At 43.1% G+C, this 16,906-nt stretch overlaps 1 protein-coding gene across 2 annotated transcripts in view; it reads left to right on the top strand.

Annotated features, from left to right (window-relative positions):
• Vps13 (vacuolar protein sorting 13C) overlaps positions 1-16,906 on the top strand; it is a 209,788-nt gene that overhangs the window by 109,810 nt on the left and 83,072 nt on the right. For both annotated transcript variants that reach the window (XM_037423426.2, XM_037423425.2), the window contains exons 44-51: positions 33-200; positions 660-827; positions 5,219-5,388; positions 5,696-5,810; positions 6,195-6,332; positions 7,786-7,872; positions 10,011-10,115; positions 14,457-14,558. In XM_037423426.2, coding sequence (XP_037279323.2) covers positions 33-200; positions 660-827; positions 5,219-5,388; positions 5,696-5,810; positions 6,195-6,332; positions 7,786-7,872; positions 10,011-10,115; positions 14,457-14,558 — 1,053 coding nt within the window. The remainder of the gene's footprint in view (positions 1-32; positions 201-659; positions 828-5,218; positions 5,389-5,695; positions 5,811-6,194; positions 6,333-7,785; positions 7,873-10,010; positions 10,116-14,456; positions 14,559-16,906) is intronic.

The following is a 16,906-nucleotide window of genomic DNA, read 5'->3' as shown; positions in this document are numbered from 1 at the left end:
TTGCGCTCTAATGAATCAAAATTAACGCATAGGTTGCTGCTCCCGATGTTGACGACGACATTGATGAGGTGATCCTGGAGCCCGATGCCATGGTTCAACTGACCTTCAAGGAGACCTCCGAGAACAAGGGGGGCAGGTTTACAGGTACCCTGCTCGAGCTTAGCCAGCAGAATGTCACCGAGGCCCATTTCGCGATCCAGGTAATGGTTGTAGGAACCTGTGGTATCCTTTGTAACCAACATTCAGTCTTCTCGGTTGTACCGACCTTTATTTGACTGTAAATTGGCACCAAGTGAAAATAAATGCGGGGTAAAACTGTGTTTTTACATTTGAAGCTGGTGGGCTTTTTTGCATGCTAAAGTAGTGTAATATGTAATATGAGCACTCATCTGCATTCTACATGCAAAGTGGTGTGTTTTAACTGCTAAAGTCGGCTAAGCTCGAAGCAGAAGAACGCTATGAAACTGGGACATAGACAAGAGACGCACAGGACAAGCACTCTAACGAGCGTCTGTCCTATGTGCTCCCTGTCTGTGTCCCCATTCCATTGCATAGCACTCGTGTTTCGCAACGAGTATAAACCGACTTGCCCAAACCACAAGTCTTGCTAAGCAAAGTTTCTTACTCGACCTTATATGAGCTTTTTGTTGTGGATGCAGTTGAAAGAAACTGGGGTGTCAGCGGTACGGAAAGTGTGCGTGACCTATGCGGACAAGCGATACTTCCGGCTGCCCATCAAGACTTATCCGGGTGACGATTGGGCGTTCATCGTGGACACCACATCTCACTATGGCTCGAAGCTTGTCATGATTTACTCTGTCTGCAAGGTACGCTTTGTAATCTTGCTTCGTCTGGTGCTTTCGTAAGGGATGGATTGGACTGTATATTTTGCTGCCGATTTCGGTGGCTGTGCTTTTGGTTCACTTTTCAGTGGCTTTGCAGTTAACGAGGTACTAATAGTGTTTGCCTTGTTCGATCTGTGTTGGCTCTCATGGCTACATATGCAATATATTGATCTGTGCACTCATAAAGGAAGAGGCCACGTTGTATGCATGCTACAGTGCAATTGCTGAAAGAAGGATGCACAGATGGTGGGAACAGGGCACATATACAGTTGAATCTCGGTAATTCGAACTCGAAGGGGCCCGAAAATTTCTTCGAATTAATAAAAGCTAATTGAACAGAGGGCTCACCTGCAGTAGCGCATGCGCATTGAACTAATATACGAGAATGGCATTAAAAGGAAAAGGGTTTCTACGTCGCAGGGACGAGAAAGGGGGAAGCTGGCACACGATGAGTCACAGATCGGCATTTGAGAGAGCAAACATTCCGCCCCAGTTTTTCCTTTCTTTTTTACAGCAAAAGCTGTTATGAGATCACAACTCGGGTCATGCGCAGTTGTCCGCCGCCCATGTCCGTCACCACATCGAGTGATATTAGAAAAAAACTAGCAGTAATGACACATTGGGGCTCGAATCCGGGTCTGCTGGGTGCCAGCCCAGTATTCTACCACTGAGCCACACCGGTGCTTGGGACTTGTTGGCAAACTTGCCTTAGGCAGGCTTGATGTCGGGAAAGCAATCACGTTAATAGGACTTTTAAAGCGCTTTAAAACGGCGAAAGAACACCAGTTGTCAACCAACGCGTATATCTTGGGTCGTCCATTGCTCCAACCCATTACAAAACCTTGTTCTTGTTCCCCTATTAACGGTGGTGCATACCCACTTCAGCCATAATTCCTCATCGTCGTTAGACACTGCATGAACAATTAGTGCAAAATTCTTTGCAAGCTTTTAGCAGATATGACGCTTCTCAGAAGAATGACGAAAAATAGGATAGCGAATATCGGCCTACTATTCAAAAATTTTTATTATTAATGCCCTAGTGAATATCAAGTGTGCTTGCAGTACTAGTTACCCAATGAGTGTTTTTAAAGGCTCTGAAAGGCTGCTCTTTTAGCTTTCACTGTGACTGTGCTACGCCTTCTGCGCAGGCCTCGCGTTTTTCTTTCTCCTTCTTCGCGCGCAATGTTGAAGCGTTGGAGGTGCCGCCGCAAGATTTGGTGTGGTGCTGAGAGCATTTTCGGAGTGCAGTGTGTTCGAAATACCAGCCGTTTTTGCCCATTGGAATACACATAGCTTTGACGGGACCATAGTGTCTCTTCTAATTGACTGGAAGTTCAAATTAAGCATGTTTGAATTAATGATATTTGACTGTAGTTTTGTTCAGCTTAGTACGTAACAGTTGTGCTCACTATGGCAAGTAGATGTTTCTTTCTAGCCAATGAGCCATTCTTAAGGAGTAGTGGAGGTAACACGCTGAAGGCTTTGTACCATCTCATTTCAGTCACATTAAAGAACCCTAGGTGGCCAAAATTAAACAGAGCCTCTCACTTATACATGTCTTAGCTGGAGTTGGGTGGGGTCATTGAACCTAACAAACCACACAGCCAATAAACTGTAAATCAACCCATCTTCATTGCAATGTGTGTCAAGTATTGTCCAAGAAAAGCCGAGAAATGTGTTTTTTTAAAGCTTGAAGCATTCATTGATGTCCGCTGCTTGCCGCATGTTAACATGATGAGCTACAGGTTTGGTTTTGAACCCCAGTGGCTTTGTTATGGTGGACATAGATGATGAACACATTTGTGTGGGATTTGGTTGCTCATTGAAAAACCTGGGTGGTCAACAGTGACTCTAGCACCCTTCATTTTGGCATCTGACATGACTCAATGGAGCTTGTGTGTGGCTCTAGACCTGCTGAGATCGAAAACCTGTGCAGAGGCTTGCAAAATGCATATACACTTAAGTGGGGACATGGGTCTTAAAAGGCTGAAAATCGAAAAGAAACCAACTGTTTGAAGTTGACATTTTTGGAATCTGCAACTGTTTTTGCACTTATCTGAGAAGTTTCAAGCTTCTCGTGTTATGATTTCTGGCACAAAATCAATTTATAACACCCCTGTGAGATGAATCTGAGCACAAATAGACGCTAAAGTCGGGCTTTTTCCACGCCGAACCGTTGCCGTTACACACGAGCTATCATGGTCATCTTGGTCTCATTTGAAAGGGTCGTTCATCTTCAATTTCCCGCCACATGCGTCATCGAGAAGCACCACCACGCGATTCTATTGGCTGCTTGGGGCACGTGACAAAACCTAGACACCCGATTGGTCAAGTGGCGTTTCCGGCGTCTGCTTTTTCATCTTGACACGCACGAACATGCGCCATTTTGTCATGGTGCTGTCGACTGCCTGCCACAGTAAAAAAGTTTCTCGCCACACTATTTCGTGGAGAGGGTGTGGCGATTTTTTTTTGCTGTGAACTTCAGAAAGAGCCCCGCTATCACTCGGCACAGGGAGGATAGTGAACTCGTGCCATTCAACGGCGGTCACCGAGTCACCCGTGTAGGTGTAACTCACAAACGAGCCCGTCGGTTGTCGACAACGTCGCTGAAAGCGGCAGTGTTTTGGAGCTTCAACAGTTACAGGACGGCAAGTAAAAAAGCATAAGTGAAGCTACGAGAGATAGCAATCTTTGCAACGATGAAACGGAAGCGCAGTCTTATCGCTAAACGCACCTATGTCGCGGGTTCCGCCTGTCTGACGTGAACAGCGTGACGGGTCTTCAGAGTGGAGTTCTCCGCGCATCGGCAAACAGAAAATCAATCCGTTTACGGTGAACGTGCTCGCCGCCCGCGCAATGAAGACTACTGGCAACAGGTAGAGTGCTTGTAACGACACGTCCACAATGATATTGCGTCGCGGCCTCCACTCAAAAGTGTGGCAATCTTACGTGAAAAGGAAATTAACACCTCGCTGCTCTTAGAGCCTTGAAATTGATGAGCGAGTGTCTGAATTCGGTCTGCGACATCAACAGATCAATCTGGACGAGCCGGAAACCGCTTTATTATATGACGGATCACGGATTACGCGCGCACATTCGGCGCACATAGGCGTCACCGAACTGGTAAGCGGCCTAGTCGGCAGACGAGCCCAAGGCGACCGCATCAGCTCGCAAGTGTGCCTCTGCGGAAAACATGCAGCGGGCATTGAAAAAAACGCCATTTAGGTGACGTAAAACATAAGGATTACATGCCTGGTGCCTACTGAAAATGCTGAATTTGCAAGTCATTGTAAATAAACAGCTTTTCCATGCTCTTGTCTGCCCAAAATGGACTTGTGTTTTGGCATGATTTCTCAGGATTCAAATTTTGCTGCAGTTGCAGACTTGTCTAAAAGATATCTCTGCCTCCAGAGCAGCTAGAACTGTCATTTTTGTTGTTATATGTAGCTGTATCTTTAGTTTACACAATGGTAGGTGTGAATTTTCGATTGAGATTTTCAAAAAATTTTATTTTTGCCAGAAATTGGAGCATAAAGTAGGTGTGTCTGCAACACTGAAATGCAAGGTGCGACAAACCTTGCTAAAATTATCAAATTAAAAAAAGCACTCCTACCGTAGTGTAGCTTATGTTCATTAGTACAGAGGCATGTGCCAATAGTAGCTCTGCAATACAAATTTCTCTTGTTATTTACCGGTAAACAATAGGTAAATAATTTTAGGATATCTAAAAACTAATTGGTTTAGAGAAACAGTAATTACATTTTTGAAATCAGCATCAAAAACTCAATCACACTGTCAATTTTCTTTACAAACACATGAAAATATCTGGCACTTCGTCTCAAGTATTGTGTCCCCCCTTAAACCTCAATATAACGAATTTGGATAACGAATTATCAGTTATAATGAAGTGGCCAATAGCTTTACCATAGATGCAGTGTTAGAAGTAATTGTTTATAACATATTTTCGAATATAACAAAGTATTTTCGTGGCAGATGAGAGTTTGTTATATTGAGGTTCGAGTGTACTGCATTTATAGTGTTATGAGGGGTGTCTTGTTATTGCATCCGGGAAGAAAAACGTAAAACAAATAGAAGAATAGTGCCCATGATTGCACTCTTGAAACTTTAGTAGACTCTAATTTTGGTAAATTCAGTGTTTCAGTGTAACATCAGGGTTGACTTCAGGCAGCGGGAAATCTGAAAAAAAAAAAAAAAAAATCTTTTGTACATTTGAGTAAACACAGTAAATGAAACATTTTTGCTTTATTGCTATGTGGAGAGCCTGTTAGAAATAGTCGTCCTCCTTGTAGAAAATATCCAGAATTTTCAGGAAGTTTTAATGACTTTGACCGTGCATCTCTTGCTTCGTGCAGGTTGTAAACCACCTCTCTGTCCCAATAGAAGTCTACTACTTGGTTCAAGGGGAAAAAATTTCCGAGGTGTTCCTTTGTGGAGTCATAGACCCGCACAAAGTTCTCCACTTACCCGTGCGGGCCCTATACACCAAGACCAACGAGCTGTTCTTCAAACCAGTTGGCGAAAAGTAAGCCATTCGAAGAAATAGTTACAGCTGTAGTGTGCTTCCTTCGTTTCGCAAAGATACATGCTTTGGGAGGAGGTTAACAAGATGTTATATAAGGGAGTTTCTATGTGCAGTCTTGCAGCATAGCACTTCAGTGCTTTCTTTCGTTCTTGGCTGCTATTTTTCTGACCCAGCCACCCCTGACTTGCTACCTAAAAGGGGCTTAAAAATTTTGAATGAATTGATCTTGTCTAATGTGGTACTTATGCAGCATAATGAATAATCCAATGATAAGACACCAATCCCCCCCCCCCTTTTTTGTCTTTAGGTACAAGATGTCGGTGGAGCCGTTCATTTGGAAGCCCAGTGGCATTGATCATGCACACAACATTGTTCTTCAGTGCCCGTCAAGGACAGAAAAGAACAAGTTCTTCTACATAAATGTAAGGCAGTGAAAAGTGGCAGAAAGGGCCTAAAGAGCACAAGGATAATCTCGTGTAACTTCACTAAACAAAGCTTGAGAATGATAAAGGAAGACGCGCATTACGGTTTACTTTTAAAGGAAGTTTAGTGGGGAAAAAGACCATGAAAACTGAAGTGCATGGAAATAACATAAGGTTTCTTATTTTAGCTGAAAAAATAGATTGAATGGCGGCTTTGTGCATTCACCACAAAAACAAATCTTAAGATCTTTTCCATGGATCTAGTGTTGTCTATGACTACGTATCCATCAGTCTTGAATGCATGTTTGAGGTATGTATCTGCTTAACTGCCACTGGTCATTTTCGGCATTGATCTGCTTTTCTTCATTACTTGCTTGTCTTTAGGTTTGTGGAAAAGTGGAGCCCGTCAAGTTTGACGAAAGCATTGGCAAGACTTCAACCATGCCATTGTACAGCATCGAGCTCCAACCCACAGTGCTGGTGCGAAACCTGCTCTCCTGCAGCCTTTACGTCAAGCTGGAGGTGAGAGCTTTCCTGCAGTTCTGGTAACTACAAAGAGCCGTTCGTACGTAAACTGGATGCAACAACAGGCCTTGTGCGTGTTTAACTTCATTTGGCTGCCTTTATTTCCTCAACGTCCAAAAAATGCAAGCATTTCGTTCCAAGACATTTCGTTCTCATTTTAAGACACAACATTGCTCATTGTGTTCAACTGCTCTAAAAGTTAGTTTGGAAATCTTTATGTGAAATATTCAGGGTTAAAATACAAAGGCAGGTGCATGTGCAAACATGTTAATGTGACGAAGTCAAATTCTCACCACCTTTTTTATCGATATTTACCCTGCTTTGAAATAGGGTGCTTTTTGTTGTAAAAGACAACAAAAGGAAACCGTAGTCTGTTTTCAATGCCATTAAATTTTAATTTAAGATACACCACAAGGATGTTGGGATGTGATGTGGCATCTTCACAAGAGTTTGTTTTTATAACTGACCTTCATAGTTCCGCAGGTAAGATGTGCTGTTAAGTGCAAGGACTCTAGATTCAATACCAGGCCATGACGGCCACTTTTTGATGGCAGAACATTAGATCGCCTTATAGATACATTCTTGGGTAGCGCACGAATGAACAAAATGTCCATCAATTCTACTACAGACAACCCAGAACCTCAGTTTAGGTGCACATAAAAAAAAAAAAAACAGTTTGCCACAATAGCATTCTTTATATTATGAAGTTAAAGTGGGCACCACTTATGACGTAACTGATTATAGTGCAGAACCGGTTACAATGCGGTCTTTTTCGACTCTCATTTACCGTCCGATAGGACGTCATGTATATGCAGTCTGCTTTTTGTGCAGTATCCCAAAATGCAAGACCCATTATAATGCGGTTCCCGGAAAATCTTTGTGACAAACGCGATAGAAAGAGCACATCTGAAAGGCGCGCTAAGCGTTGAGGCCGTTACAGAGTAGGAGGGGGCACGGAGTGAACGAACAAAGGGCGGAGGGATGAAAGAGAAAAGGAAAGAAGACCCCTGCACACTGTGCGGGCTCGCCAAGGGTGACGGATATACCTTTGCACTGGCGCTGACGCTGCTACGGTGGATGCGTCGCTAGCGTCACTGAGCAATACATTGTTTGAAAGCACAACTGAAAACAGTGCTGTTTCATCAGCATTGTATATTTTTGTTCAGAGGTTATCCCCACAAGATCAGGGCACTGCACAGGTCTTAATAAATAATGGAGTAGTGAACAGGAGTTCAATGCATGCATATTGCAGTGTCACAAATTGATGCAGTATATTCACGAGGATGTAATGACTGTTCAGTGCAAACATACCAATATATATATTCGGACCAACTGTGAATTTGAATTCCAATGGTGACTGGTAGATCATTGTACTGCTTTGAGTTTGTGCAAGCTCTTAAACTGTTTCAGGTTGTATAGTCTCTTAATTGACTTATTTTCGCATTTGCAGAAGATGTCCAGGCTGTTCTGTCTGGAAGCTGGACAGGGAGTGGAACTCTGGAACGCTGAAGTTGGAGAATCTACGCTTCTCCTACAGGTGACTGTTGTAGTCTTTTCCAACACTTACCCTGCACTGAACTGTATTACAATTTAACACTGTTGCAAAAGACTTGCTATTTTTTTTCTGGTTTAGGACAGCAATATATAACATACACTGTGGCAACACTTCGTTTTCATTCATAAATAATTTAAAGCGTAACGGTGGCCAGGTCTTTTAAAGGGCTACTCACCAGGTTTGACAATTCTTAGCTGACAAACACAATGCGTAGATGAGATGTTCACAGTCACATCTGCCAGAATTTGCAGCGCTACGCGCCGCGGAAATGGGTAAAATTTCAAAATGGAAAACTCTGCTCCTCTTTTTTTTGGTGGGTGCGCGCCCAGAAAATGAGGGCATGACATGCACGCATGAATGGCCATACGTACACTGTAGTGCAGTGACATTGGCCCTCTACATAGATGACTCTGCTCTGACGTTGCAAAAAGTGGCTTGTGGTATGGCGAAAATTGGTTTACACAACATGTGTAGTTTATGTAATTTGTTTCTTAAAGAGAATAATAAAACTGTAGATAAATAGCGAGATGAAATAAGGGAATGTCAGCGTCTTTTTTCAATTTTTATCCCACGAGATCCGGGGCTAATGTGGCGTTTCGCATGCGTTCGTGTCCCTGCGGTCAGCGCATCGAGCAGACGACAGCCGCGGAACGCTCCTACGCGTTTGTGCACTCATTGTGCTCATCTATTCTGCCCCGTCTAAGCCCCAAACAATGCCGGTCAAAAAAAAAAAAAAAACGCTGCTCGCAAGTGCAGGGGTTGGGTTTGTTCAGGCACGTCATGCACACGTGACCTCTTGGTCGAATGCCGGAGAGGGTAGGGAGGAGATTTGGTTTTCGAAGGCTACACGGAGGAGCAGCAAGGGTTTCAAGCTCGCCTCCTCTCATCCTCGTTTCACGTCGCTTGAAAAAAACAGTTTTCTTAGCCGGTAATGGACTGATCGAAGAAATTTTTGTGGCAAAATATTTCTCATCGGACACCCAACAACTCCCTTGGTCTAACTAAAATTTGGTATGAGGCCTGGTGAGTGGCCCTTTAAGTCCTTGGAGTATTCAGTGGGATATGGGGTATTAGAGTTAACAGACGTTGCACCGCATTGCATGGGCAGAACCCAAAGCAGCCACCTCTGGAATCCTTATCCCGAATTAGGTGCCACTACACGTCTGTGCCAGCTGATTTCGTAAATTAAGTTTCTGGAGCTCTAATAGCAAACAGGATTAACTGATTAGTCAGTGATAAACCAGAAACACGCACCCATGTGACAGTGAGCCTTAATGTAAAATTTATGATGCTATTATGCTCTAAAACACGTTGATGCACACGGCAGAGTTAAGAAGGGACGCGGCCCTTGAAAACCGAAAAATCCTCGACAGAAGTTTTCACAATTGAAGTTGAAAGTAATCGGTAATTTGAATTTGCTTATGTTTCTGGTAGCGACTCCATTAGCATCGTTTTCAGCTTGCCCAAGACCTCCTGCACCCAAATGCTCATCTGCTGAAATAAGCTGCTTTTTCGTTTTTTTGCAACTACAGCAAATTTGGTTTTGTTTGGTTTTGAAATGCATTGTGATCACTCTGGGTCGATTTCTGCGAGAAAAAATGAAAACAAGGCACTTTCATTTCGTATAAATCATTGTGCACACTAACCTGTTTGAATTATAAGGAGTTTTCCCCCATAGAAATGCACAGGGCTGTGCCGGGACCAGGGCATCAGTTTGAATTGACTGCGAGTTCCAATTAATAAGATTTTACTGGACAAGCTTTGCAACATTCAAGGCCTTATACAAAAGTTGAAACCTTTGTAAATATATTCATGTGTAGTTGTCAGAAATAGCCTCTTCAGGCTATTTCTGTCCACAAATGTGTCAAATTTTTTAAACGTCAATCAAAGGCGCTATGTTTCATTGCAAGAAAGATGAAATGGCAGCATGTTAGTTTTTAGTTTTAGTCATTTCACATGTTTAAAGTGTGCTTTGAACATCTATGTCATGCTAATTCTGTCACGTAGAACATTTATGTAAAAAGAATATAATCTCAGGCTGTAACTCTTGAGTGATTTATTGTGAGTTGTATTTATTGTGAGCAAATAAAAATTGTAGTTCTCTATTATTTTTTTTTCAGCTGCTTGGTTACAGAGACATGGAGTGGTCCTGCAAAAAACTTTTGGAAGCTAACATGGATGAGTTATCAGTGTTAACTTTTGAAACTAAAGAAGGTCCACAAATGGTGAGATGTTTTTGTGTTGCTATCTTTTACTATATTTACTCGCATAATACACGCACACGCATAATGAGTGCACCCACAATTTCGGTTGTCAAAATTAGGACATTTTTTCCCCTGCGTAATAAATGCACGGCCTACATTCATCTGCTGTAGTCCCGCTAACCGACACATAGCGCCTCCTTGCCCTTTGGATCTCTTGAGCTTCTTTTTATGAATGCAGACCCTGCTCAGCTCGCTTCCTCCTCCCCTTTGCCTGCTGCCGCGTGCCGTATTGTTTTTATTTTTATCTGTGCATGGCACGTCCCCAGTCTTTTTTAATTATCTATGTGGCACAGCGCAGCTCTCGAACGGTGCGAGTGTAGACATCGCAGCTGATAAGCACACAGCAAGCGAAGGACATGAAATTGCCCACGTCAGCTGACGGTCACATCATGCAAATACGAAAGTTTAAGGCTCAACAATATGCACACAATTTTCGAGCGAAGACGACAGGATTCGCTGTGGCCATGACAGGTGCAAAGGGCCATTTGTCGCCATTATGTCGCAGATTTCCGGAAAACCACGAAAAATAGCTTCGCCAAGAAAAGACCTTGACTAGTATTTCCCCAATATAGTAGCACTCCTGATTCTCGCTTCGGTTGCAATTCGCCGTCAGGCTTGTTATCCGCGCATACTTCAAGGAACACAAGATATAGGCTACCTTTTATACGGTACCTTCTCACCTGGGCAGCGAGGCGGGGGCTGTATTTTGTCGTTAATCTTGTTATGGACGATTTATTTTGATACTTCAGTGGTAGCTTGCTGCAATGTTGGTTACTTGCTACAATATCAATGGTGTCGTCGTGATCGTCGGGCGAGGTTGATGTGAAGTTGGTAAAGTGCGTCGTAGCGCACACTTCAGGGCACCCCTCGATCACAGCACATACCACTGTTTCTCGTAATCGGTTAACCGATTGCGAAAAAAGATAGTTGCAAAACGCTTTTTTATGGCATGCGCAGGCGGCGCGGGGGCAGCGTGCAGAAAATAGTGCCATAAACTACCGAAGATGGGTGAAATGTAACAAAGAAGCTGTTTGCGAACAATGTACGTGTATGTCAACTGCAAAAGGCTAAGTGGCCTAACTTTTTTTTTTTGCATTGCCACATTTTTTGCTCTTCCCGAAAAAAAGTTTTCATAAAATTTGCCCTGCATAATAAACGCACCCCCAACTTTGCTCTGATTTTTCGAGAAAAAAAGTGCATTCATTACGCGAGTAAATGTAGTATATTGGGTCAATGCAGAGCCATATTTTCTAAATTTAAGAAAAAAAAATCTGGCAGAAAGGATACACAATGATTTTTAAGGTATGAGATGGCATTTGCGCACTGCATGTAGTATAATCTGCACAGAGTGTACAGAAATATTGGAGATAAAGTTAGTGTGCAAGTTTGTGAATGTCAGTGCGCAAGTTAGCTTTGTGGCACTGCTTCACCGTACTGCAAAGAAGGTGATTTCACAGCAATATGCGGGTAGTCTTTTTAAAAAAAAAGTTAATTTCATTTTTTCATAGCTGTGACGTGGCGTGTGTGTTGTATGTAGGAGTGGGCTATGCACGGGAATAACATACTTTGTTCAACTTTTCTTCCTGCCAATTAAGCAGAGTGTAGCAATGCATCATAGTTCTATTTAGTACTTACACGCTTGCTTTATGCAATGCCCTCGCAGTGTAAAAAAAAAAAAAAAATCATAAGATCGTAACCCGTACACGAGTGGATACGGTAATAGACAGGATCATTTGAGGATAGGTGATCATCTTGTTACATAGCAAACTTTTTACAACTCTTTACTGTGGTAGGGATTGCTTTTCTGCTGTGAAGAAATGTTTCAGAGGAATGGTTTGATAGGCCAGTTGATGAATAAATTCAATTGCAAAATTTTTTCTGTTCCGTTGCCTTGAGAAGATCGAGGAAAGGCTATGAAAAACGTTTCTGGAGTTTACCGAGCTTTGGGCACTATACGAATGTAGATCGTAGCTTGTTACTTTGAAAGGACGTTGAAACTTTTTTTGAGGTTTTGTCAGCCTTTGGGGTATATCATCATAAAATGACTCGCACCAAGATCTAAATGGTGTGTCGTGTATCAAGCAGCAATGAGCAGTTGTAGTTATACCATTCTTCTCGACACCATTTTGCTTACTCAAGTCCACAAACAGCCACCCACTGCTGGCGACCGAAGCGCACTCGACGGATTGAGCTCCATGAAGTGCACTCAAAAGCACGCCTTTGGGAAACAGAGATGAAGTGTGAAGTGACTGAGGTCTGCCCTGGCAGGTTGCACCACACCACCAGTCGTTCTTATTTTATTCTTATGTGTTTTAGCAATCCCCGAAAGCATGCGACAAGTAAAAAATATTTTTTGAGAATGATCACTGATAAGCGTAAACTTTGGTAGTGCCTTCAAGGTGAAGTTTTATCCGTAGACAAATAGATCCTGGTGTTGATTGGATAGCGAAAGCCCGACGCTGAAGCAGCTCTGCTCTCGATGTGATGCCTTGCAAGCCCTATATGATGTAGCTTTACAAGTCATCGGTGACTAATTTTTCAGCACACAACCCAGCTAGGGCAGTCCATGTTGTCTGAATAAAGAAACCTCACAATAAACACTGCTGCGCAACTCAAGTCAACACTCAGGATATTGCCACATTCTTTTCTCAAGTTTTGTCATTGCCCCGCTATACTGCCAGTAATTCTCTCTGTAAACCGTGCCTGCAGTGCTTGAGAATATTCAGGACTGTACTAGATCATTTTGTTAAAATTACGCGCACTACGCCAACATTACAGATTATTCTGGAATCTACATGGCCGCCAGGGACAACGCTGAAATATTTGACGGCACATGTATAAATGCCAGCCCGTTTCACTGCTTGTCAGTTGACCAACAATCGACGCCCTGTTCTCCGCTTTAAGTTCTAGCCTGTATTGCTGTAATCTGACTTCTCGTTCCCCGGCCACACAAGTTCGGCCAAATAAAGTTTCACCTTGGACCTACAGTTTGCTCCCTTCGTCCGTGTCACGACGCGTGACAATATCGTAACACAGACAGCCCATGCTCGCTGCCCATTGGAGGTGCAGTGATATAGACTGGACAATCAGATCAGCCACTACACTATGTAACGTGGAACAATGCTACGTAGAAAGGATGCAAGATGTTGGAAAACTCATTCAGCTGAGCTGCTGTGGTCTGCAGAGATTCGTGTGTTTAAAGTCTTGTCATCCATTACACAGAGGGCGTGAAGAGCTTAAATTGGTTTGCAAATTACTCTTGGAGCTTGGCTTACTGGCTCACTGTGTTTATGCGAAGTTGTTGAAATCAGTCCAGTGTTTCTTTTAATATTGATAAAGGCCGCCGCAGTGTGGCTACACTGAAGAGCAGCAGGAAGACGGCATCGTTTCACCACCGTAATCACCTTTGCTGTACATGTAAATATATTATAAATGGACTCCTAAAGCTGCATGTAACAATACGTTGTTTTTAACATTACGTGAATGGTTGTGCCGCATTTATGGTCAAAAATGTAATTGACAGGATTGCTTCATGCCCACGCAAGAGTTGTTCGCAATTTTATTTTTTGGTGATGGGCGTATAGTGTCAGGGTTTCATTGAGCATGTACTTTTCGTGGCGAAATTTTGAAGTGGTGGCAATCATTCCACCGCTGTGGTGCTTAGCAAGTATAGCCTCACTCTGCTGAGCCTAGGGGCATTGTTTGCCAGTTACGGCAGTGAAATTTCGCTGGGGGCACTAGGCAAGCACCCCTGTGTAGCACTTGGACGTATGCCAACATTGAAGAACCCCAGGTGGTTGAAATGAAATTGGTAGTTCCCCACTTGCCCCGCCGTGGTGGTCTAGTGGCTAAGGTACTCGGCTGCTGACCCGCAGGGCGCGGGTTCAAATCCCGGCTGCGGCGGCTGCATTTCCGATGGAGGCAGAAATGTTGTAGGCCCGTGTGCTCAGATTTGGGCGCACGTTAAAGAACTCCAGGTGGTCTAAATTTCCGGAGCCCTCCACTACGGCGTCTGTCATAATCATATAGTGGTTTTGGGACGTTAAACCCCACATATCTATCTAGTTCCCCACTTCAGTGAGCCTCATAATGATATCATTTGGGCATTAAAAATGCAGCAACTATTGTTATTACCACTCTCTTACCAAGAAGTAAAAACAACTATAGTTGAGTATATGTTGCTGTTTTACGGCAGTATAGTTAAGCACTTACTCAGGTGTATCTATATTTTAGCATTTACAAGGTTGGCTCAAATTAACCGCATGAAATGGCTTGGTAATGGGGAATCTTATTGCCTTACAGGATTTGGGCATGCATGTTGAAACAACCAACAACTGCATAGTATTGGGTCTGTATTGCCCTTTCTGGATGGTCAACAAAACCACTGTGGACATCTCTTACAAGGTTAGTGTGACATTAGTTTTTGTTGAGATCAGATATTTTGCGGTCCTGAGCGGTCTGTGCACTAGCCTACCTGCTAACAAAATGTCTTGAAGTAATGCTAGTTCTCGGTAATTATTTTTCATTAATTTTTAGAGGGTGGGGGGAGATATGTCTGAGGTTGAAAATTTCTAAAATGTGTGACGTTGTGCTCGACATCACGTGTGATATTTTGCGTGGAGCACTGGTAATTCATGCTCACAAGCAGTGTGTAACTCGTGCATGGAAGTCAGTTTGCAAATTATTTGAGCCGAGATAGGACGTGGTCTTGGCTCTTTACAGGTGATTCTGTTGCAGGCATGTGGAGAATTTTCAGATGCGTGCAAACATTCGAAATTTCAAATAGAAATTGGATATTTTCCTTATTTGAAACTTGTTCTATTCGGAAAATACATTTTCGACTTCTCTCGTATATTAAGCCTTAGCAAATTATATCATTAAAATGAAATTATCTTGACCAATTAGAATACTTAAGCAAGTAAAGTATTAGTAGGCATGGCTGAGTGAGTATTCAAGCATTGCAAATATTCAAGCGACTACATTACAGTGTCCCAATTCACTTAGATGCACCTATTGTGCATTTTCGACATGATTTCGTTTTCCCGCACCAAGCTGCTCCAAAAGTATAAAAAATGCAATAATTGCTTCAGACTGTTCCAAAACATCTTTAACAGCAAGAATAGTGATGCTCGTGTAGGCTTCAATTGGAGAAAAAAAAAAGTCTAAATTGACATGATTTTTCAAGCACCGCCAGGGATAACAAGAAAGTGAGACCTTAGCAGAAAGCCCAGACACACACAAGCGTGTTTCTACGCACCTTTCTAATGAAGGCTCCCATGGCAACGCCATAATCTACTCTGGGCTGCTGTAAACATGCGTGTCCTCCCCAATAAATGTACTACATGTCCCGTGCGTGCTGCTTCTGCTCGCTAGGCTGCATGTTCCGGTGCTTAAGAAAAACTGTCGAGAGGCATACTCAGCGGGATCGACTCTCAGATTTTTTCATTGTTACACATAGCGTGTTCCTTTGGCCGCTGCGATTTTCACATCAGTGCTGCTGCGTGTGGTCACCAAAATTTATTTTACATGGAAGTGTTTTGTACCATTCCATCCCGTGCCATGCACGGGTGAGGTGGGTATGTTGATGTGTGAACATGGCAACTAGCTTCTTGCGTGCGGGGCGTTTCTGCAATTCTCTGTTTTGCACGTGATGGTGGCAGTGGACTGATGCAAAGCGCATTTTGTGTCATTCCTTAAAGATGTCCAGTATGCTACATTTGCAGTTCCTAGCATGTGCTTTTGATGAGATAGTCGGTGCAGCGAGGTATTTAGTGCAGCGAGGTATTTGGTGCATGTGTCTCGCTTTTGAAGGCGGTCCCACCTGAGGTGGCTGCAAATGGTCACAAAATGCGCTTTTGTTGTCGCCTGTTAAAAGCGAGCAATACTATACACGTGGCGCTACATCAGTTCCGCGGCCGAGTGGATAGCTCAAAGTGCTTAGAATGATGGCCTCTCAAGAAAGAGTGACGCAGAGCTACAGAAAACACTGGGGAAGCTTGAAAAGGTGCCGTAAAATCCCGAGCAGGCGCCCCCTCCTACAGTGAAAGGTAACCAAACAAAATTTACTAGGGAGCCCTTGCATGGTGTCAGATCAAATTTCAAGATGGTGGTGGAAAATCCGCACATGTCTAATAAAATGTTTTAAGAATATGCATGCTGTTCCTGTCATTATTCATTCTAGTTGGGCAAAAAAATACATTGAAGGAAACCAAAAGAGTAACGGGGGGGGGGGGGGGGGCACATACTTGGGTTAGGGCGCTTGCTTGGGATTTTACGGTAAGTAAATAGATGCATAGAAATGCTAAAAGAGTAATCTAGCTCCTCAGTCATATTACTGATATCTAAGGGACACTTTCTGAGCAGCATGCGGCCTGAAATCACAACTGTCAGTAACCTAGAAAAAGCTGCTTCTTCGCTCTACAAATAATGCCATATGTCTACATCGCAGTGCCATATAGCCAGCTCCACGGCCATTGGCTGATTTAAGCATTGTCAGCTGCCTAGTTACCACTGCTTTCATGTGCCCACCCATGCGCACGCTCATGATCACATTGAAAGTAAGCCATGCATTCCAAGAAAAAAAAAATTCACTAAATTCCATGTTCTTTGTTATACAAACCATGCGGAGGGGAGGCGACCGTGTTCTAATTTACTTATAGAGCCACAAGTCACGAATGATGCTAAATATATGTATAAATGTTGCACACACAGAAGTTTGCACTTCGCAACTAGTTGTTTGCACTTCGTAACGA

The sequence above is a fragment of the Rhipicephalus microplus genome, chromosome 4 (genome assembly GCF_043290135.1).
Source record: "Rhipicephalus microplus isolate Deutch F79 chromosome 4, USDA_Rmic, whole genome shotgun sequence".
In the NCBI taxonomy this organism is placed as follows: Eukaryota; Metazoa; Arthropoda; class Arachnida; order Ixodida; family Ixodidae; genus Rhipicephalus; species Rhipicephalus microplus.
This window is presented reverse-complemented; position numbering and strand designations above follow the sequence as displayed.